Source organism: Coccidioides posadasii, chromosome 5 (assembly GCF_018416015.2).
Source record: "Coccidioides posadasii str. Silveira chromosome 5, complete sequence".
In the NCBI taxonomy this organism is placed as follows: Eukaryota; Fungi; Ascomycota; class Eurotiomycetes; order Onygenales; family Onygenaceae; genus Coccidioides; species Coccidioides posadasii.
Genome location: NC_089411.1, coordinates 580,623 through 605,533, shown reverse-complemented (window position 1 = coordinate 605,533; position 24,911 = coordinate 580,623). Strand labels below are relative to the sequence as shown.

Below are 24,911 nucleotides of genomic sequence, written 5' to 3'. Positions count from 1 at the left end.
GAAAACCCAGACGTCTCCGTCGGGGAAATAACGCCGCCATGAACTCAGGGCGGATACCGAATGGGTTGATGTCTGTTGGGAGCTGTCTTCCATGATTGTCCTTTAGATTCAGCACGAAACGCACAACCCGCGGCGAACAGGTTATAAATCTACTATGTCTATTATCAGATCGCCATCACGCCGCCCGTCGTCACGAACAATTCATGCGCTGTTCCATCCGCCCTGAGAAAACGGTACACGGGCGGGATGTCTTACCAGCCAATCAGCGCTAGCGCTTACTAACCCCTGGCGGAGATCCAGGGCAGCAACAGGCTAGTTTTAAAGAGGAAAGGTACCGAACCTTGATGCAGAAAGCATGTGACCTGAGCTTGGCGCCCGCGGTGCTTGGCGGGGAGAAGCTGCTGTTGAGCCGCGTCAAAGAGGGCGTTTCGAAAGAGAGTCAATGGGGCAGCTGACCGTACAGAGTAGATCAAACGCGCTAGCCAGCTTGGTGAGCTCCTCTTGAGCGTGAAGGCCACGGTTGCGCCCAGCAATGTTCGTGTCTTCGTCGAACGCAATCTAAAAGTTGTCGACTCCTTGCTCCCATTCTTCACCCCCTCCTCCAGGCTTCCAAGTATCAAGAACGACGGTGAGGTGCTGAACAGACCAGCGTACAATGGCGTATAATAGCGCATTTAACCCGGATGCGCTTCCAGCGTAAGTATCTTCGGTTTGCCCTCGCGATTCCACAGCTACCGCTAAGAAATCCGAACTTAGGCATGCAGAGCCGGAGCAGGTATGCGATTAGCCTCCGCATTTCTGGCCGGAGGAAGCGGCATTCCAATGTCACCATAGTAACACAGGAAAACAGGCTGCGCAGATGCTAGGGCAAATGCGGTCTTCCCATCCGCAATCTCACGCCCATAGTCAGCCACCACCAGGCGGCGGACTTCCGCCGCGTGCCCATCCAAATGCTCCACATCACCAGCAGACTTACCCCCCAGCTTCAAGACCTCCTGTTCCGAGTTCGAATACTGGTAATCGAATATATTCACCTCCTCCACAGAGCTATGGCCATGGCCCACGACCCATGCACCCAACGCAGAACCGCCCTCCCGCATCCTCTTTGCCCCCGCGGACACCTCGGCCGGGACAAGCGCCCGGAGTGCCCGCATCCGACAATCCCCAAGATCTCTTCCCGCTCTTTCGTGCCGCGAACGCTTCTAACACAGGCTCATTGTCTGAACACGAGTTAGGATCCGCACTGGTAAACGGAGACTATACTTCTTTCGATCCCCAAACGGTTAAGATGATGATCCGAATGTTTGACAGAGACGGCAATTGTCGGGTGACATTTGATGAATTTGTTGCGCTATGGCGCTTTTTAGCTGCCTGGAGAGAATTATTTGACCGGTTTGATGAAGATCGCAGTGGCCGCATCAGTTTACCAGAGTTTAGTAAGGCGCTGGTCGCATTTGGCTATAGGTTGAGCCAATCGTTCGTGAATCTGCTATATAAGACCTTTGAGAATAAAGGTCGAGGAAGGGGTGCTCCAGTTCTATCCGGCGAAAAGGGTGGGATGAGCTTTGATCTATTCGTTCAGGCCTGCTTGACGTTAAAAAGAATGACGGATGTGTTCAAGAAGTATGACGAAGACCGGGATGGTTATATAACAGTGAGCTTCGAGGAGTTTTTAACAGGTACCTCCATTCTCCACCCTTGGTCCGGTTTGATGCTAACATACCTCCGTTAGAAATAATACAGCTACGAGAATAGCGTGAGACGGCCATGAGACGATAATTTGATGTCCATATGGCTCGACCACATTTATATCCATTGCATATGTATGACCTTTTGGTTTTTCTTTTCTTTTTCTTTTTTTTTGGGTCTCGAATATCTCGAGTTGCTTTCGATTCAGGTATCCGATAGACAGACACAAAAGTATGACATTGAGCTCAAAGGGTATCTCCTCAAGTCACACCAGCATATCAGTAAGTTTGAACGCTCCATCCTTTCTCGGACCCCCTAGCGCCACGAATTCAAGCATCACTCTTCTTCTCCAATTCCTCTATTCTCTTCGACAACGCTTCATCAGCAATCTTGACCATGCCCTCCTCGCACCAAACCATCTCCCACAAATACCCATCCAAATCAGCAAACGCCCGCGTGTACATCATGCTTTCATCACATCCTTCCATCTTGACGGCAGGAAATGCTTTCCCGCCCGCACTCGCGGCCCTCTCAACCAATTCGTCAACCTCCTGCTTGCTTTTAGCAGGCAAGCCGAGGAGTACCACGTTCTTGGAAACCTCGTCAATGGTGGTTTCTGGGATTCGCCGTGAGGCAGGGATGAATTTCTGGAAGTGGTCCGCACTGGAAATCATGACCACGATGTCGTGGTTGCGGGAGTGGACCATCGCATGGCCATGTTCGGAACTGAAGAAGGGATGTTTTATGAAGCCCATTGTTTCATAGAAAGTAGTTGCGGCGGAGAGCTTGGTCGTTGAGAGGTTAATGAAGACTGGAAAAGCCATGGCTTGAAACGCTGATATGGAAAGTTTGCTTGAAGGATCTTGGAAGATGGAACGACAAGGGTATCTCTCCGCTATTGGAGTTGGATGGAATGCGTCTTTGCTTTGAATATTGAGTGTACACTCTTGGGATATTATTAAAAAAAAAAAAAAAAAAAAAAAAAAAAAAGGAAAAAAGGGGAAAGCAGGAGTTATTGCATTTATGTACATATATGTATGTATGTGTGTTCAATATCACGATCTAGTTGCACATTGCATCATGATCACAGTCTGCCTGAAGTCAATTATCGAATCTGGCCCGAGTGCATCTAGGCAGAAAGGAGATTGAATCTATGAGCATTATTGGACTGTTCATGAAGCACCCGATGTTGACGGCGTGGGGATGCAATGTTTATCCGCAACTCAGCCTTGAGTTCCACTTCTAACTTTCTCCCCAAGCCAATCTGTGCCAGCCCAGATAGAAGATTACTATTCAGATGTTTTGTGATTACTCAATACGAGAAACTTGGCCGTTTACCATCGCGCTTGGCACGGGCCTTGACCTCGCGAGAGGCCAAAAACCAAAGATCAGGATAACTAATTAACCCTACGAAAGAGATTTAGCATCAAAGTTAAGTGTCACTTCTTGGCGAGTCAATTTCTAGATTAATCGAGCTTTCAAGGCTCAGAGCGCACTTCAACAGGTTAAAACTGCAAATTTCTGGCATGTGGACCCGCTGTCACAGGGAAGTGTCTTTGGAATTCTTTTTGTCGAGTTATGAAATGTAATCAGAAGAGGTGTTGTAGTATATGACAGACCACGAGTGCGCCGATTCACTCTAGGTAAAGTACGAGCCATCCATTCAGCTTCTCGATTAACCAAACTTATCATTGAGGTGAATATCCAACTGGAATGATCGAAGAATCGAAGAAGCAAATGGTAAATCCGTGCCCTGCAAAATGGGTTTCGATCAGATAGTGTCATCCAAGGGTTTATATGTCTGAATAAATCAAGCCCTGACCAGGTCCAGAAGCTAAATTCGCTGGCGAAGACTTGAAAATCAAGGTCTCATGAATAAAAGAAAAGAAAAGAAAAGAAAAGAAAAGAAAAGAAAAGAAAATGGGGACGGGATAGGCTATTTAGCTAATCACGCCATAGAAGTTATTTCGTCCAAGCCGTAGTGGATCGGTAGAGGATGATTTCGAAAGAGGATTACTGGCACCCATGGTGGGCAATGGACCTGTTGCTTGAACCTTGCACAGAAAATGGCTGATAAACACCTCTCTTTAGCGCCTCCTGAAGGGGTGCATTTCCACCCGTCTTGAGGAAGAAATTTGACTTCCTCTTTGCATAGAGAGGCCATCCTTGCTGTCAGTCCATTATCTTAAATCATTCGGAGGATGTCTGCTGAAGGATTAGATTAAGGAGTCACTGGACGGCAAAATTGCAAGTTATCGTGATGGTAAGTACCGGTCCACGATGGCCTCGATTGCTATTCGCGTGCATTCGGAACTGTTTGGCAGTGAACAAGCCTGGACCTCTTTGGGTTGACTCCGGAGCTGGCCGGGATTTCGATGCTGGCTGTGTTGCAGCAAGTCATCAGCTAATTAAAGGCCCATTTGCATCAGAAGTTGTCGATGTCAACAGCTGTATCTCCGATTTTTTGACTGTCAGAGAATATTTAGACCAAGTCAATTTGGCGTTGGGAGGATCATCCCAAACTCTTCATTTGGAATTTATGGATGCGTGAGGATTTTTCCAAATGGCAAGGCTTCATCTTGGGGATTTGTGCCAAAAGCAACCCAGAGGGTGCAGGACACTACCAGACAAGAGAAACAGCAGCCAGAAGATACCTCAAAGAAACTGGTGGAAAGTTGAATTTTTCTCTCTTCAGCTTCAACACGTGGATGACGCGCCAACAGCGCTTGGCCACGGAGACGTTACACGACAGGGGGAAGTGTATGCCGATCGCATGAAGGAACTGGCGACAAATCCAGAGGAACTGTATGGAGTATCTATTTCAGCAACCTTGCCAGCTCGGACAACCATGGTATCTCAAATTCTCGTATAAGTTTGCGAATGACTTTGAGATCTGGAGCAGAATGGACAGCGCCCCAAAGCAAGCTTATCTCCGGCTTGCCGGAGTTAGACGAAAGTACTCCGTACGGAGTGCTTCGCTCGTTCGTTTCGTGCCGTGTGAGCTCAGCGGCGTCGAGCCAATATCAATTTGGCTTTGTGGAGGGTACTCGGGCCCTTGGGTCTGGCTACTCGGTTTGTTCCAGAAGGAGATGACCAAGTGCCTTCGAAATGGGCGTCCGCCGTGACGGTCGGCTCGCGAAGAGCGAGGATCTAACCATCGGGAGCGGCGTCGTTTAACCCCGACAAGCTGGACTACGACGAAGCAGGGATGGGCTTCGGCTTCTTGACAGCGAAAAATGACCCACTTGGTATTTTGTTGAGTCAGGCAGAGTTGTTTCTTTTTTATTCTACAATCCTCTCGATAACTGGAAGGTTCGCGCCGGGCAGACAGGAAAATCCACGGCGAAACGCTGTATAGAGGGTGCGAAGACACGCCTCTTGACGGGCTTCCATTTTTAAGATCTGGATGGTCACCGAGACTCTCGGGAAAAGCGACACCCCGTCTAGCGTTTCCAGGAACCAAACATTTGCGAAAAGCTTATCCATCCTTCCCCAAACCCCCCCGAGTTTTCATTTCCGCCGCCTTGGTAACGAAGAATATTCTCAGTTTCATGCCTTGATATTATTCCCTGCGGTGATGGCGCATTCCACAGATCAACGGCCGCATGATGGCCTTTCGGCTGAGTCTCGTTGCACCGTAACGGATAGTGTCGACCTTCAAGATGGGCAGGAGAAAGAGGTAGATGGTTCACTCCGAGGAGAAAACATATCGCCATCGTCATCGACAGTGGATTCAAACGACAACGCTGGCGAAGATGATCCTGCTGAATCGCCCGCAACGCAAGAACAAAAAAATCCGTTGCAACTAACACCTTCTCAAAGCGAGAGAATGAACAGGAAGCGGGTGATCGCGATTATGGGGGCATTATGCGTAAGGACCCAGCTGATCGCAAAGCAAGCTTATGTATACGGAAGCTGATGGATAGTTGATTAGTTGGCGCTCTTCCTGGCAGCTTTAGACATGGTTAGTCGATTCTTCTCCGCCATAAGTGATCGGATCATGGCTCTAATTCCTTATCTCTCAAGACCATTATTTCCACTGCTCTGCCTACGATTGCTGCTCAGTTCGATGCCAATGAAACGTCTTATACGTGGATGGCTTCGTCATATCTCCTTGCTAATGCCGCATGTTTGCCGCTGTGGGGAAAGCTGAGCGACATCTGGGGCCGCAAAATTATCGTTCTCCTCGCAAATGTCGTGTTCCTCGTAGGTAGCTTGATTTGCGCCCTAGCGAACTCCCTTGCCATGTTTTTGGTCGGAAGAGCTCTGCAGGGTATCGGTGGTGGAGGTGTCATTATCTTGGGACAGATCTGCGTGAGTGACCTGTTCAGTGCGAGGTGAGAATCCCCTCCCCCTTTCTTTTTCTTTTCTTTTTTTTTTTTTTTTTTTTAGAACCTTGCCACGCTCTACGACTCTGGTCACACCATCTAATACTATACTCCGTACTTAGAGAACGGCCTGTTTATTACGCAATGTTTGGAGCTGTTTGGGCTGTTGCTGGCTCGCTTGGACCTGTGATTGGCGGTGCTTTAACTCAGGAAGTCACCTGGCGGTGGTGCTTTTATATCAACCGTAAGTCGTTTCTGCAAGCTCTCGCTTTTAAAACATGAGACTGGTTCCATTATGCTAATTCGGACACAGTCCCCGTCGGTGGCGTCTCGCTCATAATTTTGCTCCTTTGGCTGAATATCGAGTCCCCAAAGACACCACTTGTAGCCGGCCTCCAAGCGATTGACTGGCTGGGGACCCTGACCATTATCGGCGGGACCCTGATGTTACTTTTTGGGTTGGAGTTTGGAGGAATCACGTACCCGTGGGACTCCGCCACGACTATTTGTTTAATCGTGTTTGGCATCGTCGTTTTGGCCCTCTTTGGGCTCGTTGAACGTAGAGTTGCCAAATACCCGATCATGCCCACTGCGCTTTTTGAGTCTTGGAGCAATATCTGCCTTCTTGGAGTCAGCTGGTCACAAGCCACCTGCTTCATCGCCGGAACATACTACTTACCAATCTACTTCCAAACCGTCCTCGGTGTCGGCCCCATTCTTAGCGGCGTATACATCCTTCCCCAAGCAATTGGCCTGGCCGTCCTCTCCATTGCAGCCGCCATAGTCATCCGCAAGACAGGTCAATACCTATGGATCATCCGCGCCAGCGCCCTCATCACGACACTCGGCTACGGCCTTTTCATCGACTTCAAACCGTACGCCTCCTGGGCACGCATCATCATCTACCAGCTCATCTCTGGCATCGGAATCGGCCCTAACTTCCAGGCCCCGCTCATCGCTATCCAATCAGCCATGAGGCCTTCCGACGTCGCTTCTGCAACATCGACCTTCGGGTTCATGCGCCAACTATCTACATCCACCTCCCTCGTGCTTGGTGGTGTCGTCTTCCAGAACGTAATGAAACAATCTGCTCCGAAAATTCGCGCCGCACTTGGCCCGGAACTAGCACCCGCGTTCCTGGGCACCATCGCGGGCACGAACATCGAGAAGACACACCTCCTCACCGAGGAGCAAAAACGCGTTGTATTCGGCGCATACACACATGCTTTGAGTCGACTGTGGATATTCTACACCTGTGTTGCGGCGTTAGGTTGCTTGTTTAGCCTAGGAATTAAGAAGACAGAATTGAGCAAGAAGCATGAAGTCACAAGAACCGGTCTCGCGGAGCAGGAGCGTGCGAGACAGGAGCGGCTAGAAGCACAGAGGGAGAAGAAGAGGTTAAAAGCCGAGAAGAACGGGAACGGGAGCGAAATGAAACAGGAGGTTTAATGCTTGCGCGTTGGAGTGAAGAGCGGGGATATAAAGTGAGCTCAAAAGACTTTTTTTCTTTCGTATATACATGGTTTTGGCTTGGTGATATCTGGTGGTCGGACTGGTTTCTTCACTTTTTCCTACCTTTCTTGTCGGTGAGGCTACACACATATATCATGCCTTTCTTAGACATTTTGATACCCACACTGTACCTTCTTGGAGTATATATTGCGAATGGATATGGAAAGGGAGTTTTTGCACGAAAGGTACTGCTATTCTTGTACTCTAATACACTAAGATATAAGTCACATAATGCCATAAAGAGAAATGTATGATTCCTCGCTGTTTTCTTCCTGTTGTTTGATATATGTGCTTAAACAAGAGTTGAATCGCTGCACCCTATTGTTCCAGGATCATACCCAATAAAGAAAATGTGGATGAGAAGACTATCCTCGCATTATCGAGAGCCTTATTCGAAAAAGATATTGTGTTAAGTCTTTTGCGTCCACATGAGCATCTGACCCAGCCAGCAAAATAATCATGCAATCCCATTTTCTGGTAAACAGTGAGATGCGGTAGGCTTGATGCTCCCTCAGGTCGCATATCCGGGTCGTACTGCTGGTTTGTGAGTTCTTAAATTGTGCTGATGGGAATTTGGATTTACCAGGGCATAAATTTGATAGACTACCCCAAGAAAATACATCGATATCCTAGGTATGGATTATCAACAAGGTCTAAAATCAGCAAAATCGGTAAATCTGCCAGACAGATATTCTGCCTAGGTCCCATTGCTCGTGGAAAGGTCTTCGACCGCCAAACCAGACATGGACGCCTCTTAGGCTAGTGGTTAACTGTTGAAAACACCGGTACTCCGTACTCCTCCAAGGGGTTTTAGAAGGCATGAAAGAGGAGGCCTCTCTATGGGTGTACAGGCAAGAGAGCCAACCCATAAGACACTGGACGAATGGTCCCCTCGCGTCTCTGCCTTTAGCCAGATGAGTTGAGAATGAAATGAGAAAGCTGCAGGGCCCCAAAGAAAATGAAGAGAATTTGCGGGGACCAAAGAATCAAAATAGACACGAGGCTCGACCTGACGGGACCTTTTTTCTTTTAAAAAAAAAGAAAAAGAAAGGTAAAATGGTCCTCTGGATGAAGGATTCAGTGCGGAGTAGAAATGTTCGACAGTTAGGATGAGGCAGGCCTCCCATGGTAAATAAGAGAGTCATATCCGTCATGAGCAGTCACCAGGAATTGTTACGAGGGAATTACATTCGCAAGCCAATGCGGATGCTGAAGCCCGAATGGAATCATCCCATCAGAATTAAGCCGTCCAGCGTACAGAGTACTGAACCTGCAGATCAATAGTGTCGATTTGAAAGCTGATGGCCGATCGTGACTGCCCAGAAATATCTTTGCACGGACACAAGAGCTAGGCATCGCTCAGCTGAGCTGTGGTCTAGGCCCGAGCCTGGGGAGCGATCGCCAATTTTCCTTGGGTCTCTTGAGCCATAGCGACCTCTCGCAGATCAAATTAATGTCGTACGCGCCATCTCCCAAAAGGCGTGTTGATTCAATATTGGTGTGGATGGGAATATGCAGTGTGATCATATGGAGTACGAGTTTTGAAAGTGGCAGCGATGGCGGACCAATATGAGCAAGATGCTGGGATGTGTCTCTTCGCGGCTCATCAAACATTGGCTTTTGATTGCACTTCGTGGGGGCTGTGATCTCACAAAAGCTGTCTCGCCTCGCTCTCAGGAAGCGGCAGGATGCACTGATAGTACAGATTAAAATAGCTGCTCCCACACAGGAACAAACACCGGGCGCAGGTGAACGAAATCCCGTTCAACTTGGGGCTCGCCATCTTTTATGCAGCTTCTCGCGATCAAAAAAAGAAATCTGATAAGATCAGAAGGGGAAGTTGGCCCATCCAAACAGGTTAAGCCACCACCCTTGCCCTCGAATGTACGGTCATAACTAACCGCAATATTATCACTAATATTGATTTTCAAAAAGCGAGGCATTTGCATGAACGAAGCGTCTTAGACTTGGGGTAGAGAGCACGGGGTGACAAGGGTGGTGGTCTTTGGCCAGCAAAGGAGGCCAATCGAGTCGGTGTAGGGGTCCGTGTGTCACCCGGGCGAGAGATGAAACCGGTTTGAAATGGATTCTGCAAAGCGCAGCAAGCTAAACGAATAATAATTGTGACCTGGGGCGTGTGAAGACTCAAGATTTGATGTGCAGAGAGGGGCGTAATCGAGGGGTTCAGAAGCACGAACGTTGAACAGCCCTGATCCTGGTCGAGACGTGTCTGCCCGGCTGGAGCACTCGGCGGATTCCGAACTGCGACTCTCAGTGAACGAGCGCGCTGACCCTTGTTGTCTCCCCAGCCCTTGCCGTCCGCCATGCGAATTCTGCAAACAAAGGAGCGATCGTCATTTCGTGGCGGAAGACGCAATAACGAAAAGCAAAAATGGCGCTTTGTGTGGGGATCCAACAGCATCCCTGTCCCAGTTCAAGCCTTCTCAACAGGACTTTTTGGACATTGATACCGAATTATTGTCATACATTTAGCTTCAAGCACTACATTCGCTGAGGAAATAATGCAGAGTTCCTCCTCATCAGACTTTTTGTAAATCTGTTAGTAGCCGATCTGGACCTCGGCTCTCTGTAACAGAAGCAGTTCGCAAAATTGTAGAAGTTGGTCGCAAAGTTTTGACTCGTCGCTCCGAAGCTGTGGTCTTTTTGATCTTCCAGCCCTGCTTTGTGCTTCAATATTTAAATACAAACCGATTTTGAACTCTGGTGAATAGCAGCCAATGCCAGCATTAATATGATTTTTCCTTGTCTCTTTTGTTTATAAGATAAATACTCTATGATATGGTCGTATTAGTTATATGGTAAACAATCATCAACGCCGGCCAAGTCCTAGGATTCCTTCATGCTGCTAAGATCTACCATCATGAAATGAACCTGGAGCCAGATACACGACCAATCATTATCAGATTATTGTTGTTCCTGGTGAAATATGCACACATTCTCTGTATTGTTACTCGCGCATGCAACCCGCACCTCTTCCTCAGCATCACAGCCAATCAAGCTGGTAGAGTCAGGGACAAATTTGTGGAAAAATTGAGCATTCGCACTCATTGATGTTTTGTCACAGCTGCAGCTAAAATCAATATCCATGAAGCGAAAGAGGCTGCGTATCATCAACATTTTTGTCTCCCTGTTACTCGAGCCATCGCCTCACAAGTTATACTTGGCCTGCAACTCATCCATTGCAAGCATCCTTTTTTGCATGCTATTTGATACGGACTCTAGCGCAGCTGCATGCTAGAGGCTAGAGCCCGCAAACTGGCAAAAGAGCAGGTTAAGATAAGTGCTCTTCTCGATCCAGGAGTTTCTTCACAGGCCAATTGTCCCTAATTGGCTTGGCTTCAGTAGTAATGAGATTTGCCTGGTGGATTATACTGTTATGATTACAGATTTGGAGAAGTGTCCGACCCTCAAGTGATATGGCAGTTTTCCGCTCATACACCTCCACTGCCGGAATCCTGTTTCACAGAATTTGGAGGACCAAACAAGCTCCTTCCTTCTCCAGGAGAAATATGAACACTTGCATGCACTATCTAGAATATCTTTGGAATCAGTCCCTCTCCTTAGGCCTTTCCTATCGCATTATACTTGAGCATGCACAGCAACCTTGCTGATCAGTGGCAGAGCAAGTGAGAGGCCAGAAATAATTGGTTCGATGAAGATGGACACAAAGAATATGAGCATTTCATCCATGGTACAACAACAGCACTAGGGACTAGTCCTAGTGATTCATGTGTATATACGGCACCCACAGGAGAGAAGACTTTTGACATTTGTGCTTTTTCAGCAGGGGAGAATGCATTCAGTTGATGTTGATCATTGAGCTGAGAAAAAGAGCCGCGATCAAAGAAGTAGTGGGATGTGATTAAATACAAAGATGGGGCTTGCCAGAGGTGCAGAGAATGCAGGATGCAACACTGAAGAGTTCTTGAGCTACCCTATCCCTCAAGGGACAGCGCTCTTCGTTTTCTCTTGAAGCCAGCTGATATCTATCATCATAACTTTGCGACAAAGTGTCCTGGGGAAAGGTGGCTTGCTATCCGTAAAGGCGAAAAATCCAGGTGACCAGCCATTCCCCTATATCCCATCGGGCTGAAGTTGTGATGTAATTATCACGTTTGTTATCATGGGACCCCGAGATGTAATTATTAGTATTGAGCCTGGCGTCCCATATCAGTCAGTCTAGTCAAAGTGCTCTGGATTAGAAACGAAGGATTCCAAGTTAACTACGCCACCATTCCGTAATAAATCGGTGTTCGTTGAATAGCCTCGGGATAGTCTCGCTAAGAGTATAGCTCGAGCGCAAAGCTCTCTATGCCTCGGGTCAGCAAAGTCCTCTGTCCCTACGTTAAACTTACCTGCGGTCTGGAGAGGCATTATCGCCGGCATGATTGGCGATGGCATCTCGACCGTAGGGTTGTCCATTTGGGATAGGGAATATTTAATTACGCCGGACTCTAAAGACTGGACGAGGTGCATAGGACGTATGTACGGAACAGCTGGTGACTGGAGTACGGAGTAACGAGTTGGCTAATTGAACCTCGTTCTGATTATTTACATACGGGGCCCGGTACGATCATCGACAGGGCCTGGGGCCGAGTAATCAGTTAGTTAGTTATGTACTCCGTAGTTGGCGGGTTAATCACCGATCCTCAGCTGGGTGAATGATGCTGCTGCAGCTCGACCGGATGTCGTGTCTTTCTTCCCAGGCGTGAACTAGCTAGCTCGTGGGCGATGGGGCAAACAGTCTTTTGCCTCAGGCACCATCCCTTCGCCGGCGCCCACGCTGCCAGAAGTATAAAACCGGCGATGGATGTGCGGAGTCCGTCCACCACCGTTAGTTATCGAAAAGCAAAAAAGAAAAATTATGGATCCTCTCTCGTAACCAAGCGTAAATATGCGGAGTACCAGTGGTATCCATTGTTTCGTCTGCCGGTTATATGTATCTACATGACGCCGTACATGCTTCCTTCATTCTTCTTCATACCGCCTGCATCCGCTCTCTCTCCCTCTTCTCTCAAATCATTCCCTCTGTCTCTGGCCTCTCCGGCTCTGTCTCACTTCCAATTCGTCCGCCAACAATTTAAAACACCAATTGTCCTCGGCTGCTGCCTTTTCTCTCTTTTCTCTCTGTCCTTCTCCCTTCCTGGACGTTGGATTTGAATTCTATCCCAGTCGTTAATCCTTTCTTCCCTCAAGCATACTTCTTCCTCCCTGTCCTAGTCTCCGGAACGCTGCCCCCCTGGCAGACTGGCAGTTAGATTTCGGGATTCCAACTTCAGGATCTCGGAACAGTCCAAGGTATGAAACAAACTCTCTTCCCGTTTCTTAAAAAATTATGGCGGAGGGGGAAAAAAAGAATAATAATAAATAAAAATAAGAAAAAGAAAGAAAGGAAAAACAAAAGAAGGAAAAACGACACTACCATCATACTCCTCCGCCATACTTTTGCATATCATGCATGTTGTACTTAGTTTGAAGGTTATATGAACTCGTCCCGTGCCCACTTCACTTTTCCATTCCTCCCCTCCATCACTGCCTTGTTTTTGGGAGCTCTGATATTCAGCATCCTCATGACCCTCCCTCATTTGCTCTAAGCATATAACCCCCGTTCCAGAACCTGGGATCTTCGTTCCGAAGCGCCCCCCTTCCATACTCCTCCTGCCCTGAGACATACTTATTGCCGGTCGCTTCCTATCTGTTATATATCCGTTCGCTCTTTTTTTTTTTTTTTTTTCGTTTTTTTTCTTTGGTACTTTCTCTCTTTTGCCATTCTCTTCTTTGTTTTAACATTTTCAACCTTCGCTTAGATACCGGGAAAAAATAACAATACGCAAAAAGAAAGTCAATCTTTTCTTTACTTGCTGCTGCTGTGCGCACAGCGTGCCCTCTCGTTAATATCCCTTGGCCGCAATTCTTTCCAAAGACATGGCTCCCACACAGCGGAGAGGTCCCTGGGTCCCGGAAGAGGACCAAGAATTGCTCCAGCTGGTCCGCACCCAGGGCCCAAATAATTGGGTTCGAATCTCTCAGCATATGAAATATCGATCTCCAAAGCAGTGCAGGGAGCGCTTCCACCAGAACCTGAAGCCCTCGTTGAATCACGACCCCATCACTCCTGAAGAAGGATTGATGATCGAACGCATGGTGAACGAGATGGGCAAGCGGTGGGCGGAGATCGCCAGAAGACTGGGGAACCGAAGCGATAACGCCGTCAAGAACTGGTGGAACGGCAGCATGAACCGAAAGAAGAGACGGCTTGCTCCCACCCGAGAACCCGCTTCCCGAATATTCAATGGTCGAGTCGAGCCTCCTTACCCCAGGAGCCCCGTTAGCCCACAGTTCAGACAGGCACAGCTCCGTGACGGTCAGGCGCCGTGGCTGCTGACCGATTGCCCTCAAAGCGCTCGAGCCTCCATTTATATCCGTGAGGACTGGCCGAGAGAACGGTCCTCTCCAGTCGCACACCATCGATCTCTGCCGCCGCTATTCACCCCAGATTCTTCCTCGCACATCGAACATCCGCTCACTTCGCCCTGCTACTCAGAAGTATCTACCCGGACGTCTGCCGGTCCCCCGTCCATGATCTCAGATCACACATCCGTGGCTTCTGCCTCCCCCAGAACGATAACGTCCCCATCAATACCACCCATTCCCGTGGATATCCACCCAAGTTACGACGAGCGACGACGAGGTAGCGCACCCGTCGTCGGTTTCACATCAAACCAACACCATGCATACAGCTCCATTGCCGGAGCGAAGAGTATGGAGATCCTAGCCGGAAGCAGCCCAATTCGAGATTGGCGCAGCTCTACGAGCGACCCACATCCCCATTTCCGCCCTCACAACCCAGTTCCTGCGTATCAACATCGTCCTCAGTCGGTCCCCGATACGAAGACCCATTCCATCATGACACAAGATCGTGATGCGAGAATGGGCTTGAACAATTTACTCAATTAATTGCCAAGCCTGTCTTCCGAATAATTTTCTACTTATGACATGACCTTTTGCTTCTTTTTCCCTCCGTCTCTCTATAATGGAATGTGGACAATGTCCGTTATATTTTCTTTGGGTGGTCAGGCCTGTTATTACGGCTATCTTTTTAAGCTATTGTTCAACTAGCTATTGTTACGAATTCCTATATCCCCAATGTTCTTCTTATAATTCTACCTCCTTCTCCTATCCGGTCTACATATTCGAGACTCGAAGATCTATTTATGTGGACATATCAATATCTATTTTTCCTCCCGAAATTTGTACCTGAACATTGTGTGATGGGCAGTGTCTAGTGGATGGCGGCGTATTTGCTGGGTTTGGACGATATTAGAATATTGGGTTGCAAAACGGGTTGGTGTGGAATCGGTGGAGGAGGCATATCTTGGTCGGTTGGTTTTGGATATTTCCTTTTTTTATTTATCTTCTGCCTTACTTTTCTCCTTCTGATACCTCTCTTACTTTTATGTTTTGATTTTTCTTTTTCTTTTTCTTTTTCTTCTTTTTTTTTTTTCGCTATTTAATGTTGTATTACATGATGCATTTGCCGAATGTGACTATTACCATCACGACTCATTGGAGCTTGTTATTGTTCATGAGAAAAGCAAGGAAGAGGATATTCCTCTTCCATTCATTGCAGAGAGTTACTTGGCTCATGTGTTGAAGAAGGACTTCCCCGTCGTGGGCCACCAAACTACGTGTACATGTATGTATTATGTACATACGTACACGCATACATAGCCAATGTATGTACCTAGATATGGATATATTGCCATGTCCTTTTTACGAGAAGATTTCCTAATCGATCTCATCTTGTGGCACAGCAAGGATGCTAAAATGGTGACGCTCCAATGTTACCAACCTTCACTGTTTTGAAGAGCTCTCTACTACCACCACCCTTTTTCTGTTATATTTTTATTTATATTCATTCATTTTTATTTTTTATTTATTTATTTATTTTTTTTTTAAAAGGTACGTGCCTCGATCAGTTGTTCTCAAATATTTGGCCCTGGAGCTGGCGCAATCATTTGTGGAAGGGAGTACACGACCATGCATATACGAGAAGAATGAAGCTAAAAAGAAAAATTAACATGCATTACATATCTATAGTTATATGTATAGATGTAGAAAAGAAAAAAGAAAGCAAGAGGGCAAAAGAGATGCAGCAAATCCCCCAACCCAAGCCCAGCAAACGTGACACCAGAGGCGGTGATGGTGACTCCAACCGGGCTTTATAAATTTTTTGAATGAAACCTTTTTTCTTTTTCTTTTTCCCTCTATCCTTTTCCAGTTTTCTGACAGCTGCATAGAAAAAGAGAAGAGAAAGGCATGGAAGGCGGAAAGTCAGGTACTATGCAATATATATTTCTTTTAATTTTTCTTCCTTTTCTCTGGCTTTGACGTTGATGGGCTGCTTGTTATCTCTTCTCCCCCCCCCTTTCACCCAGGCAACTACATATCCAGTATGTACGAAGTAGTAGATACGTCATACATGTATAGCCTTCCCCCGCTTGCAGTTGTAAAGCAACGCTTTGTGCATGTCAGAGTGCATGTGTTCCCCTCCGTTGGGGGGGCTCTTTGTTACTCACTTGTCTGCTCCCCCGTGTCTCACAGAGCACAAAGCATGGGGTTCAGTCAGTGTTGATTGACATCAGAAAACGCATACTTGCATTCGGGTGTGTTCTGTTTTTCTTTTTTTCCCTTACTTTTGCTTTTCTCCCCACTCCCCCTTTCTCCCAGCTGCCTCGTATATGCAGACTGGTCGAGCCCGAAACTGCTTGCTGGGGGGTTGTGACCGAGGAGAAAGATTTTTATTGCATCGCGTGGTAACTGCAGCCTGTGAAATCCGGGAACGGAAATCTGCAGGTCTCTCCGGCAAAATAAAAAAAAAAAAAAAAAAAAAAAAAAAAAAGGGGCTGCGAGAAGGGAAAGAGGACATTTTGATGAAGGACATGCGTAGAGGGTATACCCGTACACCATGTGCATGGCTAGAAATATCCTCACCTGCATGTTCATTGTCATATCTCTCCCTTTAAGCCGGAACCCTTGCCTTGAAGAAAGAAGTGTTGAGAGCTTCAATGGGCCCCGGAAGTAGTTAAGGTACTTAAGCGAGCTGCCGCTGCTGATACCGCCACTTAGGTGCGTTATTTAAGTTGGGAGACCGTTTGTTAGCCCCCTAAGGCATGGGTAGCTAACGGTCCCCGAGGCGTAGCGAAAAGCCTAGTCAGAAAAAAGCAGACATTTGCGTATGTCGCCTATTGAGCAGGAGATCAGTTGCCGACCTTTTTTTTTTCAACGCTTCTCACGTGCGCATGAAGAGATTTGCGTTGGGTGCGCCAAAAAGATCTCCAGCCTGAGCACTGGGGTGTAATTGGCTGACTACAAGCTAACTTGCAGCAGGAAGCCTTTGAATGATTTTTGGGTCTGCAAATCAATGTTGGTGGTTGAAAACGGAGATTGTCACCTGAGTCGGAACTCCGCCCCCCTTTTAATTTGATGTTCGTTTGTGTGCCAGATTTTTGGGTGTGGTGCGTCGTTGTGTTCCAGAGGTGTTTGTGCCAGAGAGACAGGCAAATATATTTGAAGTATTTGCGCTTTGTACGACGCTGCTAGTACGCACACACCTACCCCGTACATATACGAGAGCTCACAATAGCTGTTTGCGTGTCCTGCGCTGTTCCCCAAGGGAGCGGCCATGATGGATTACATAAGACGAGGCACCCTGGCGCCAGGCGATGGTTGGCTGGACTTGCCCCGGACAAGCTTCCCGTGCGACGCTAGTGCGGGTGCGCTAACTTAATCCAGACGTTCAGCGATGATGCCAGCCTTCGTCGCCTTCAGACGCCTTCAATCATCGAGTCTCGCAGTCACGAGAGAGCTACGTCAATCTCAATACTTTCAGGCGGATTGGAATTTAGACCTGCAGTTCGACACGCGGGTCATTCATCCAGCCAATCAGCTACGTGCTGAGTGCTCGACCCCTCTGTCTTTTCTTTGTCCCACTTGACCGCAGAAAATGCAAAAGCAATCAGCATATTCAGGTTGTGTCTGCAGAGTAAAGGGGAGAGAGGGGTTATTTCATTGATCCCTGTTGGGCAAGAGCCCCGTTGCGCCGTTTTGCATGCCAGTTATCGCCCGAAGCTGATCCTGGGAACGGCCAACTTTCGTTTTATCACCGACATCTTCTGCCCCAGTAACCCGGTACAGGAAAAGGTTCCATTGAGATTCGATGCAGGTAACAGAAGGGAAAAAGATCGAATATCCCGTTGATCAAATCCCGACTAACCGGCAGCGGTAACTGGTGAACAAAGAAAACGAACAAGAGTGGCGAGAAAAGAAGGTTGTTGAAAACCAATCTTCCGCTCCGCTCGATTATCGCTCTTTATCATTTGCTGTCGTCCCAAAGGGTTGATCCCTGTTTTCATGGTTCAGTGATCCATTTGACCCCTGCTAACTGAATCGAACGAGGTTTGATTTGATGACGATTAGAACGCCTCCAACGGCAGGTGGTTAGACGACATGGGAAGCACTGTGCCTTTTGGTAGACACGGAATGCCGACATATCGTGTGACAAGATTTTTATGGTACTGCTATGACCATACTTCTTGGTTGTCCAATAGATTTTGAACTCGATTGCTTTCGCTCGCGATGGTGGCCTCCATGCCTTACGAGACATGTGCTTGAGACGCAGAAAGCCATGCAAGGTCCTTAGGTGGAAAGGTTACGGGCAGATGACATCGGCACAATACACATGACTTCTGGTGCTGGTACTGACGCCCTCGAGACTATGGGAAAAAGGCCCTTATTACAGAGTCGATTCACCCTTACATGGGTCAGGCGCTCGAATGCGGTGCCCCGTGGTCCAATAGCACAAAGCCGTTTAACTCACATTACACCTTGTTGCACATCTCTTCCGTTTCCATCGAGTGGCATTTATTGGCTACATTATCGATTTTGTGTGACAGTCTCTGCGTTTGCCATGCCTTTAACGACGGGTCGTGCGTCAATAATGGGGGTTTCCAATGGCTGTATGCGATCAAAAGAAATGGATTGACCCATTGGATAGGGACCATTTCGGTTTCCAGTACTCCATACTGCTTCGCGTCCTCCGTTCTTGCTTTAACGGTCCGTTGATCCTACCAATCGACGCGCACTTCAAGGTTATGTGCTGTCGCCTGCGCTTCTGTCAAGTTCTCGTATCTATTATCCTCTCTGGGTAAGGATCGCCTCCCGCAGTTGACTGGTTCCAACTCCCAAACCTCAATCTATACATACATGTCCATATATGTAAAAGTGTTCTCTTTTATTGTGTTGCCGGCAAATTGCTATGGCTGGTATTCTTTTCAAGCACCCAACATCCTATTGTCACGCATATCATTCTCCAGGAAAGCCTCTGCTGATACCATTAGACTAGACCCCGAAACAAGATGACCGCAACCACTAAGAGATATCTTTCACACAAAGGCTCCTTGACCGGCTCCTCTCTCATTAGATGATAGGATGCCTCTGGCCGAGAGCGTTCGCAAGCCTGCATATCCAGGCAAATGAAAGGTGGTCTTTGATGCTCTTAATGGTGTGCAATTAAAGTAGGCAGGGCTCCTGTGACTGCAATTAAAATAACACAAGGATAACGATCCAGCCGGGACCACCACGAAACAACACCCCCCCCCCCCCCCCCCCCCCCCCCCAACCCCCATATTTTTTTCCCCCGGGGGTTAAGCCCTTGGGATGATGAGTTAGACTCAAGGATGCTGTTAGGAGGCTATGTCTTTCGGCACCGTTGGGAGAGCATGAAAGGATTCACATGGTTATGGACTGTTAGCGACTTTATGTGTTATATAAACTATACATATAACCAACAGGTGGCCTTAGCCTAGCCTTGAGCGGCTCCCGACCTACGAGTGGAGTGCTATTATAATACGTACTGGGAGTTGGACGTGTGAGGTGGATTACTGCCAGTAGCCAAGCCAACCCACCTATTTCAGGTGTCTTAGCCAGAATCTCACGCTTTGACGAAACCCTGGGACAGCCATTATATCAAATACCAAGCAGATGAAAGCCCCAACCTCGGGTGATATGTCTGGCGTTTCTTTTCCACAGCGAGATAAGGTGACAATGCTTGCTGACTAACTAACCCATGCTGTTGATGATGTAAAGCGCGGGGCGCCAAGGCGTGCCCTGTCACGTGGACACGGCTATTTTTGGGCTGGGGTGTACTTATGGAGCTAGCCTGATCTGGAGCAAGCTCACCGGCTCGTTCGAATCTTCAGAATCGCAAAACAATGCAGCTACTCTGACATCAGCAAACCGTGACCTTCTTTCACTGGCTGGAGGGATTTCCGAGGCTCCTTGGGTTTGCAGAGGAGAGCTTCTTGTCACCTCGCTTCCGTCTTTGACCATCCCCCACCGGCGTCGTCAGCTGGCATTCACATATCGCCACCTAGAAATCCAGTTGAGCTGCAGCTCAACCACGCGTCACAATGGATACCTCAATGGATATTGACATGGACCTTGACCTGGGACCGGAGCCGGAGCCAATTGAACTTGTCAGTTTGGCCTCACACTCACTTAACAAACTCTTATCGTGTCCCTGACTCTCTGTCTATAGGACATTGCCTCCACTCCGTTGAACAATGGCACGCAGCTCGAGGACCCGAATATCCTCACAGGCAATGAAGAACCTCAATTCGAAAAAGTGCATATTCGCGGCGTCGATGAATTGACGACGGAGGACATCAAGTGTTTCGCGGCGGAACACTTTCAGGGCGAAGAATTATCGCGAATTGAATGGATCGATGATACATCGGCGAATATCGTATATAGCTCGACGGAAATGGGACTGCAGGCTCTGGCTGCATTTACACAGCAATCTGTGGAGGAAGTTGATTCGGCGCTGCCGTCATTACGTCTGCGTACGGCGAAAGCGTTGTCTACGCACCCTGACTCGGTACTGCAGGTGCGATCGGCGGTGAAGACGGATCGCAAGAAGCATCGCGCGCATGAGGCGAGTCGGTTTTACCTTATGCATCCTGAGCATGACCCACGAGAGAGGGTGAGGCGAGAGTTTGCCGAGAGACGGCGTCGAGGGCGACGAGATGATAGTACGGGAGACTATAACAGACGCCGGTTTGACGAGAAGGAGAATAGGCGCCGCAAGGGCCTCGCGAGCGAGGAGAAGTTTGATGAATCGATGTATGATGATAGTCGCGAGCCAGATCACGATGAAACCCGAGGCAGACGCAAGGCCGATGATTTGTTCCCCGATCATTTAGATAAGTCAACAGGACGGTTACGGGATCGAAGTGCATCCCCATCCCGTGCAGATGTTGGTAACGGTGTTAGACCTGGTGACGACTCCCGGGACTCCGGAAGAAGATTTCGGGACCGTTCCCCCCGGCACGGAAGGGATAGAAACGGATATACCCGTCTCAATGCCGGAAAGGAACTATTTGGCTCCGCCAACGCTTCTAGTGACGAGAATTCGGGTCGCAGAGAGCTGTTTCCGAATAAAACTGCGGCCAGCTACCTTAAGAAAGAGTTATTTCCGAATAAGACCTCCATCAGCAACCATCGCCGTTCCGATGCCTTCGACGCTGCAGATGAGACGGCCGATTTATTTGCCAAACGTATTTCTATCCCATTGGTTGACGGAGCCCACGACAACGGCCGCGAAGCCGATAACCGAATCAAAGATAATAGCACCGTGGAACTCTTCCCTGAGGGCGTACCCCAAACAGGCCGTGGGCTTAGGATTCGCGGTACATCTGACGATCCAGGCTTCTCCATCCGCGGAAGTGCAGCAAGTTTGAATAATACAATATCAATCAAGGGCACAGCCTCGGTCAGGGAGCTATTCCCGTCGAGATACACCGGAAACGAAGGGAAAGAACTGTTTTCTGATAAACTTGACGGTAGAGGTGGGAAACGGAGAAGGGCGGAGGATATGTTCTACTGAAATTAACAGAAAGCGTTTCTCCTGGATTTTAGGTGGCTTGCTTCTCCAATAATATTTCGTGGGTTTGGTAAAATTGCAATACATCTGGCGCTGGTTTGGGATTGATGGAGCAAGGAAAGATATGATTCAAATATTCTTACGATATAATACACTGATGATAAGAAATAATACCGGTTTATGCTACTTTTTGTATTGATTGGAAGGAGGTTGGCAGAGATGAGACTTAAAAAACTTATAGGCAACTTTTTGAATCACACAGGATACCAGGTAAATTGTTAAAATTAATCTGTAAGTATTTGCATATAAATTGCTATGTAGCCATCTGTCCATGCACCGCTGCACCATGGGAAAGCGAGGGCATAGGGTGTTTGGTAATTAGAGGGCAGGAAAGATCTAATCTCGGCACGTTATAAAATCCTTCAGCAATCGGATATTGGTAAAAGTATCCGCTGCTGTACACACAATGCCTGTTGGGGTCCTCGCTCGGAGCTGAAATCCACTTTTGAATGGTATCTAGAAGTTGGAATATCTGCGGAAAATGATGTCAAACGATGGGTCGTGAAATGTGGTCCATATTCCTGCAACGGATCTACCTAGACGTGGCTGTTAAGGATGCACGAAAACACCCACATCCCATATAAAAACATGTCGAAGTCAAAAGTCCGTGGGAAAGCAGACCAGCGTTACCGTCAATTATGAATCCTAAGCAGAAAAAGCATGGACCTTGGGGAAACCAGCGCAAAACCCATCTTGCATTATCGAGGACTCGAGATGGAAGCATCTCTCTTGCTCGTTCCCACGGGCTAAAACAACGGGAAAATATGCGGATCTATGGACATAGCAACGCGGCACATTGGGATTCTGATTTCAATGATTTTTTTCATTTGTTTATGCAGATTCTCTCTTGCCCTCCTTGACCTCCTTCTGCAGGAAGTTGTTAGTGTATGATTCTCTCCGGGATTCGGGAGCTAAACGTAGAGCAACACCCGATTCAACTGTGCAACAAAACCGGACGTACCAAAGCCTTCATGGTGCCGTGGAGAGCATGTCTGTGGTTCCGTCTGAACTTGGGATCGACACCCTTGAGGGAAGGGTAACGGTGAGTCTTTGGCTTCTTGATCCTGTTGAAGTTTTGAACGCATTAGCTCGACCTTGGTGCTCCTCGTTGATTATTCCAAGCTTCAGCCCAAAATTTCACAGTTCCTCAGTGATAGCAGGGATCGAGCAATTGATTCCTTGACCACATGGCAAGTATTTTCTCAAGATATCACGACTCGGAGGTTTCGAATTACGTACCCGTTTCTGTGGGCTTTCTTGTTCTGGTTGTGTTGCGACGAGTTCTTGGATTCTGCGAGTTCGACGTGTTAGCTACAGAAGCTGACACACTGAGATAAGATAGTTGTAAATACGTACTGGCCATCTTGACGGTCTGATCGCAACAATGCGGATTGTTGGAGAAATCGGGATAGGGATTGCGACGTCGAACTGGGCCTTCACAACTTTCTCGTCGTCGAAGGACAACCTAAAGGGAGCTGACTTATCTAATCTGTGTTGTTGTGGGATCTCGCTTACATTAACATGGCGACGGGGCTAGTACGAATTTGGATGTATAGCAACAGCCGGGCAACGCAGAAGAATCATATATCGATTTATCTCGACAAATTAACCAGGGACTATGAAATATTTATGAGGCTATTAATGTCTATAGTCAGTAGAATGTACTCCTGTCTCTAGAAGAGAGATTACAACGTGAATGTCCTTGGGGTATCGAAACTATGCCGTCTCCGAGCCTAGCGTAAAGCAGCACTAGATATTGCCTAGAGCGTGTCCAAGGAAGTTGACGACACTGTAGGTATTCAAAGAAGCGTGTATATGATAGCAGGCTATTGAGACTGAAATCACTCATTGCAGGCTCATTTCCTCGCTTTCCGTTCCCTCTGACTGTCCTCCATCCTCCGCCCGTCCAACAACCGCAGTCCCGTGATATCTCTCACCAGATTGGGTTTAGCGCATAATACTCGCCATGCCGACCAATCCCAAACCTTAACTCTTCCAAACCGACGACGTCCACCAGACAATTCGAAGGCCTCTCACTCCGTCATCCCACGACACTCCGTCTCCTCGCACTCCAACACGCTCACAATGTTCACGGCCCGCTTTGCCCGGTCTGCTCTGAGAGCGCGGCCTGCCGCTTTCAGACTACCAATTCAGCAGAGAACCTATGCGCAAGCCGTGTCTGATAAGTTACGGCTTTCTCTGGTCTTGCCGCACGAGGTATAGGAAGATATGCGCTCAATTGGATCGTCTTTCCACAGGATTTTGCTAATCTTTTGAATTCGGATTAGACTATCTACAAATCCGCCGATGTGTATGCCTTCCCCGGACCCCTCCCTCGTTCGCGAAGGATATGTTTTGATAGGGAAATCAAATTGGACGAATGATGGATGAAAAAAACTAGAGGCTAATTGACATGTTTTTGATTGAAAACCAACAGTGTCCAAGTGAACATCGCCGCCGAGTCCGGAGACATGGGTATTCTCTCTAGCCACGTTCCCAGCATCGAACAATTGAGACCCGGTCTCATCGAGATCATCGAGGAGAGCGGACAGACCAAGAAGTTCTTCCGTACGTGATATACAGCCATTGAAACTGCCAAGTTCCCTTTTTTTTTTTTTCCTTTGATTCCAATATCAGCGTGGTGCAGCGGCTAATACGGACCTCACTTTCTGTAGTTGCCGGTGGTTTCGCTGTCGTCCAGCCCGACTCCAATCTCAGCATCAACGCCGTCGAGGGTTTCGCTCTCGAAGATTTCAGCGCTGATGTAGGTCAAACTTTTCCTCGACGAAGCTTGACTTCCTCGATAGGGTACGGTCATGATTCTAACCAGCATCACAGGCCGTCAAGTCCCAGATCGGTGAGGCTCAAAGGATTGCGGCCGGTTCCGGAAGTGAGCAAGATATCGCTGAAGCCAAGGTTGAGTTAGAGGTATGCCGACCAAGTTTTCCAAATTCAATTTTTCGGCGGAATAACGCTTGCTAATTACCGTTAAACAGGTCCTTGAGAGCCTTCAGGCTGCTATGAAATAGACTGGAGTGTACATATATATTTTCGATTGACACCGGAACCTCAATGCTAAGCATGTAGAATTATTATTCTTCATTTTTTTACATGTGTCTTGTGTGCTATCATTATATCTTGCTCCATTGGCCAAATTTTTGTTGCCAACTATCTATCCGAACAGCGATTCCAGCCTGCAGGAAACGCTATTTCCGAAGGAACAAACAGTTAAAGGCAACCATCATGTGGATGGAATTCATAAAGGAATGTATAATCAATTTGCTTCCCAGATCTGAAAAGCTATACCAAAAAGGAATGTAGAATTTGTTGCACCATATTCAGTCAATTGTTCCACAACA

At 47.8% G+C, this 24,911-nt stretch overlaps 7 protein-coding genes across 7 annotated transcripts; 5 read left to right on the top strand and 2 right to left on the bottom strand.

Annotated features, from left to right (window-relative positions):
- The first annotated feature begins 422 nt into the window (after window positions 1–422).
- D8B26_008170 (uncharacterized protein) lies at window positions 423–2,761 on the top strand. The gene is made up of 4 exons (XM_003067951.2): window positions 423–696; window positions 757–775; window positions 851–1,679; window positions 1,733–2,761. Exons 1-4 carry the CDS (start codon window positions 656–658, stop codon window positions 1,753–1,755), a joined length of 912 nt encoding a protein of 303 aa, XP_003067997.1. The 5' UTR covers window positions 423–655; the 3' UTR covers window positions 1,756–2,761.
- On the bottom strand, window positions 1,856–2,865 carry D8B26_008169 (uncharacterized protein; the record flags this gene model as incomplete). The annotated part of the gene is made up of 2 exons (XM_003067950.2): window positions 1,856–2,635; window positions 2,859–2,865. The coding sequence occupies 2 exons, from the start codon at window positions 2,863–2,865 to the stop codon at window positions 2,019–2,021; spliced, it is 624 nt and encodes a 207-aa protein (XP_003067996.2). The 3' UTR covers window positions 1,856–2,018.
- Window positions 2,866–5,266: 2,401 nt separating this feature from the next.
- Window positions 5,267–7,654, top strand: D8B26_008168 (uncharacterized protein; the record flags this gene model as incomplete). Its single annotated transcript, XM_003067949.2, has 5 exons — window positions 5,267–5,560; window positions 5,624–5,653; window positions 5,716–6,026; window positions 6,140–6,261; window positions 6,331–7,654. 5 exons carry the CDS (start codon window positions 5,267–5,269, stop codon window positions 7,464–7,466), a joined length of 1,893 nt encoding a protein of 630 aa, XP_003067995.2. The 3' UTR covers window positions 7,467–7,654.
- Window positions 7,655–13,475: 5,821 nt separating this feature from the next.
- On the top strand, window positions 13,476–14,507 carry D8B26_008167 (uncharacterized protein; the record flags this gene model as incomplete). Its single annotated transcript, XM_003071457.2, has 1 exon — window positions 13,476–14,507. The coding sequence occupies one exon, from the start codon at window positions 13,476–13,478 to the stop codon at window positions 14,505–14,507; it is 1,032 nt and encodes a 343-aa protein (XP_003071503.1).
- Window positions 14,508–19,867: 5,360 nt separating this feature from the next.
- On the top strand, window positions 19,868–21,675 carry D8B26_008166 (uncharacterized protein). Its single transcript, XM_003071458.2, has 2 exons — window positions 19,868–20,086; window positions 20,149–21,675. Exons 1-2 carry the CDS (start codon window positions 20,021–20,023, stop codon window positions 21,493–21,495), a joined length of 1,413 nt encoding a protein of 470 aa, XP_003071504.2. The 5' UTR covers window positions 19,868–20,020; the 3' UTR covers window positions 21,496–21,675.
- Window positions 21,676–22,023: 348 nt separating this feature from the next.
- Window positions 22,024–23,032, bottom strand: RPL29 (60S ribosomal protein eL29). Its single transcript, XM_003071459.2, has 4 exons — window positions 22,909–23,032; window positions 22,792–22,843; window positions 22,514–22,616; window positions 22,024–22,419 (listed from the first exon to the last, which is right to left on the bottom strand). The coding sequence occupies exons 1-4, from the start codon at window positions 22,913–22,915 to the stop codon at window positions 22,384–22,386; spliced, it is 198 nt and encodes a 65-aa protein (XP_003071505.1). The 5' UTR covers window positions 22,916–23,032; the 3' UTR covers window positions 22,024–22,383.
- Window positions 23,033–23,487: 455 nt separating this feature from the next.
- ATP16 (delta subunit of the central stalk of mitochondrial F1F0 ATP synthase, atp16) lies at window positions 23,488–24,740 on the top strand. The gene is made up of 6 exons (XM_003071460.2): window positions 23,488–23,769; window positions 23,841–23,863; window positions 23,990–24,120; window positions 24,228–24,316; window positions 24,391–24,480; window positions 24,549–24,740. The coding sequence occupies exons 1-6, from the start codon at window positions 23,638–23,640 to the stop codon at window positions 24,579–24,581; spliced, it is 498 nt and encodes a 165-aa protein (XP_003071506.1). The 5' UTR covers window positions 23,488–23,637; the 3' UTR covers window positions 24,582–24,740.
- Window positions 24,741–24,911: the final 171 nt, after the last annotated feature.

Coding starts and splice junctions, on each gene's coding strand:
- D8B26_008170 (XM_003067951.2), top strand. CDS start 656: ATGGCGTATAATAGCGCATTTAACCCGGATGCGCTTCCAGC. Junction 1,680..1,732: donor CTTCGAGGAGTTTTTAACAG/GTACCTCCATTC, acceptor TACCTCCGTTAG/AAATAATACAGCTACGAGAA.
- RPL29 (XM_003071459.2), bottom strand. Junction 22,617..22,791: donor AAGAAAGCCCACAGAAACGG/GTACGTAATTCG, acceptor AAACTTCAACAG/GATCAAGAAGCCAAAGACTC. Junction 22,420..22,513: donor ACGGCACCATGAAGGCTTTG/GTACGTCCGGTT, acceptor AACTTCCTGCAG/AAGGAGGTCAAGGAGGGCAA.
- ATP16 (XM_003071460.2), top strand. CDS start 23,638: ATGTTCACGGCCCGCTTTGCCCGGTCTGCTCTGAGAGCGCGGCCTGCC. Junction 23,770..23,840: donor CTCTGGTCTTGCCGCACGAG/GTATAGGAAGAT, acceptor AATTCGGATTAG/ACTATCTACAAATCCGCCGA. Junction 24,481..24,548: donor AAGCCAAGGTTGAGTTAGAG/GTATGCCGACCA, acceptor ACCGTTAAACAG/GTCCTTGAGAGCCTTCAGGC.
- D8B26_008166 (XM_003071458.2), top strand. CDS start 20,021: ATGGATACCTCAATGGATATTGACATGGACCTTGACCTGGGACCGGAG. Junction 20,087..20,148: donor AGCCGGAGCCAATTGAACTT/GTCAGTTTGGCC, acceptor CTCTGTCTATAG/GACATTGCCTCCACTCCGTT.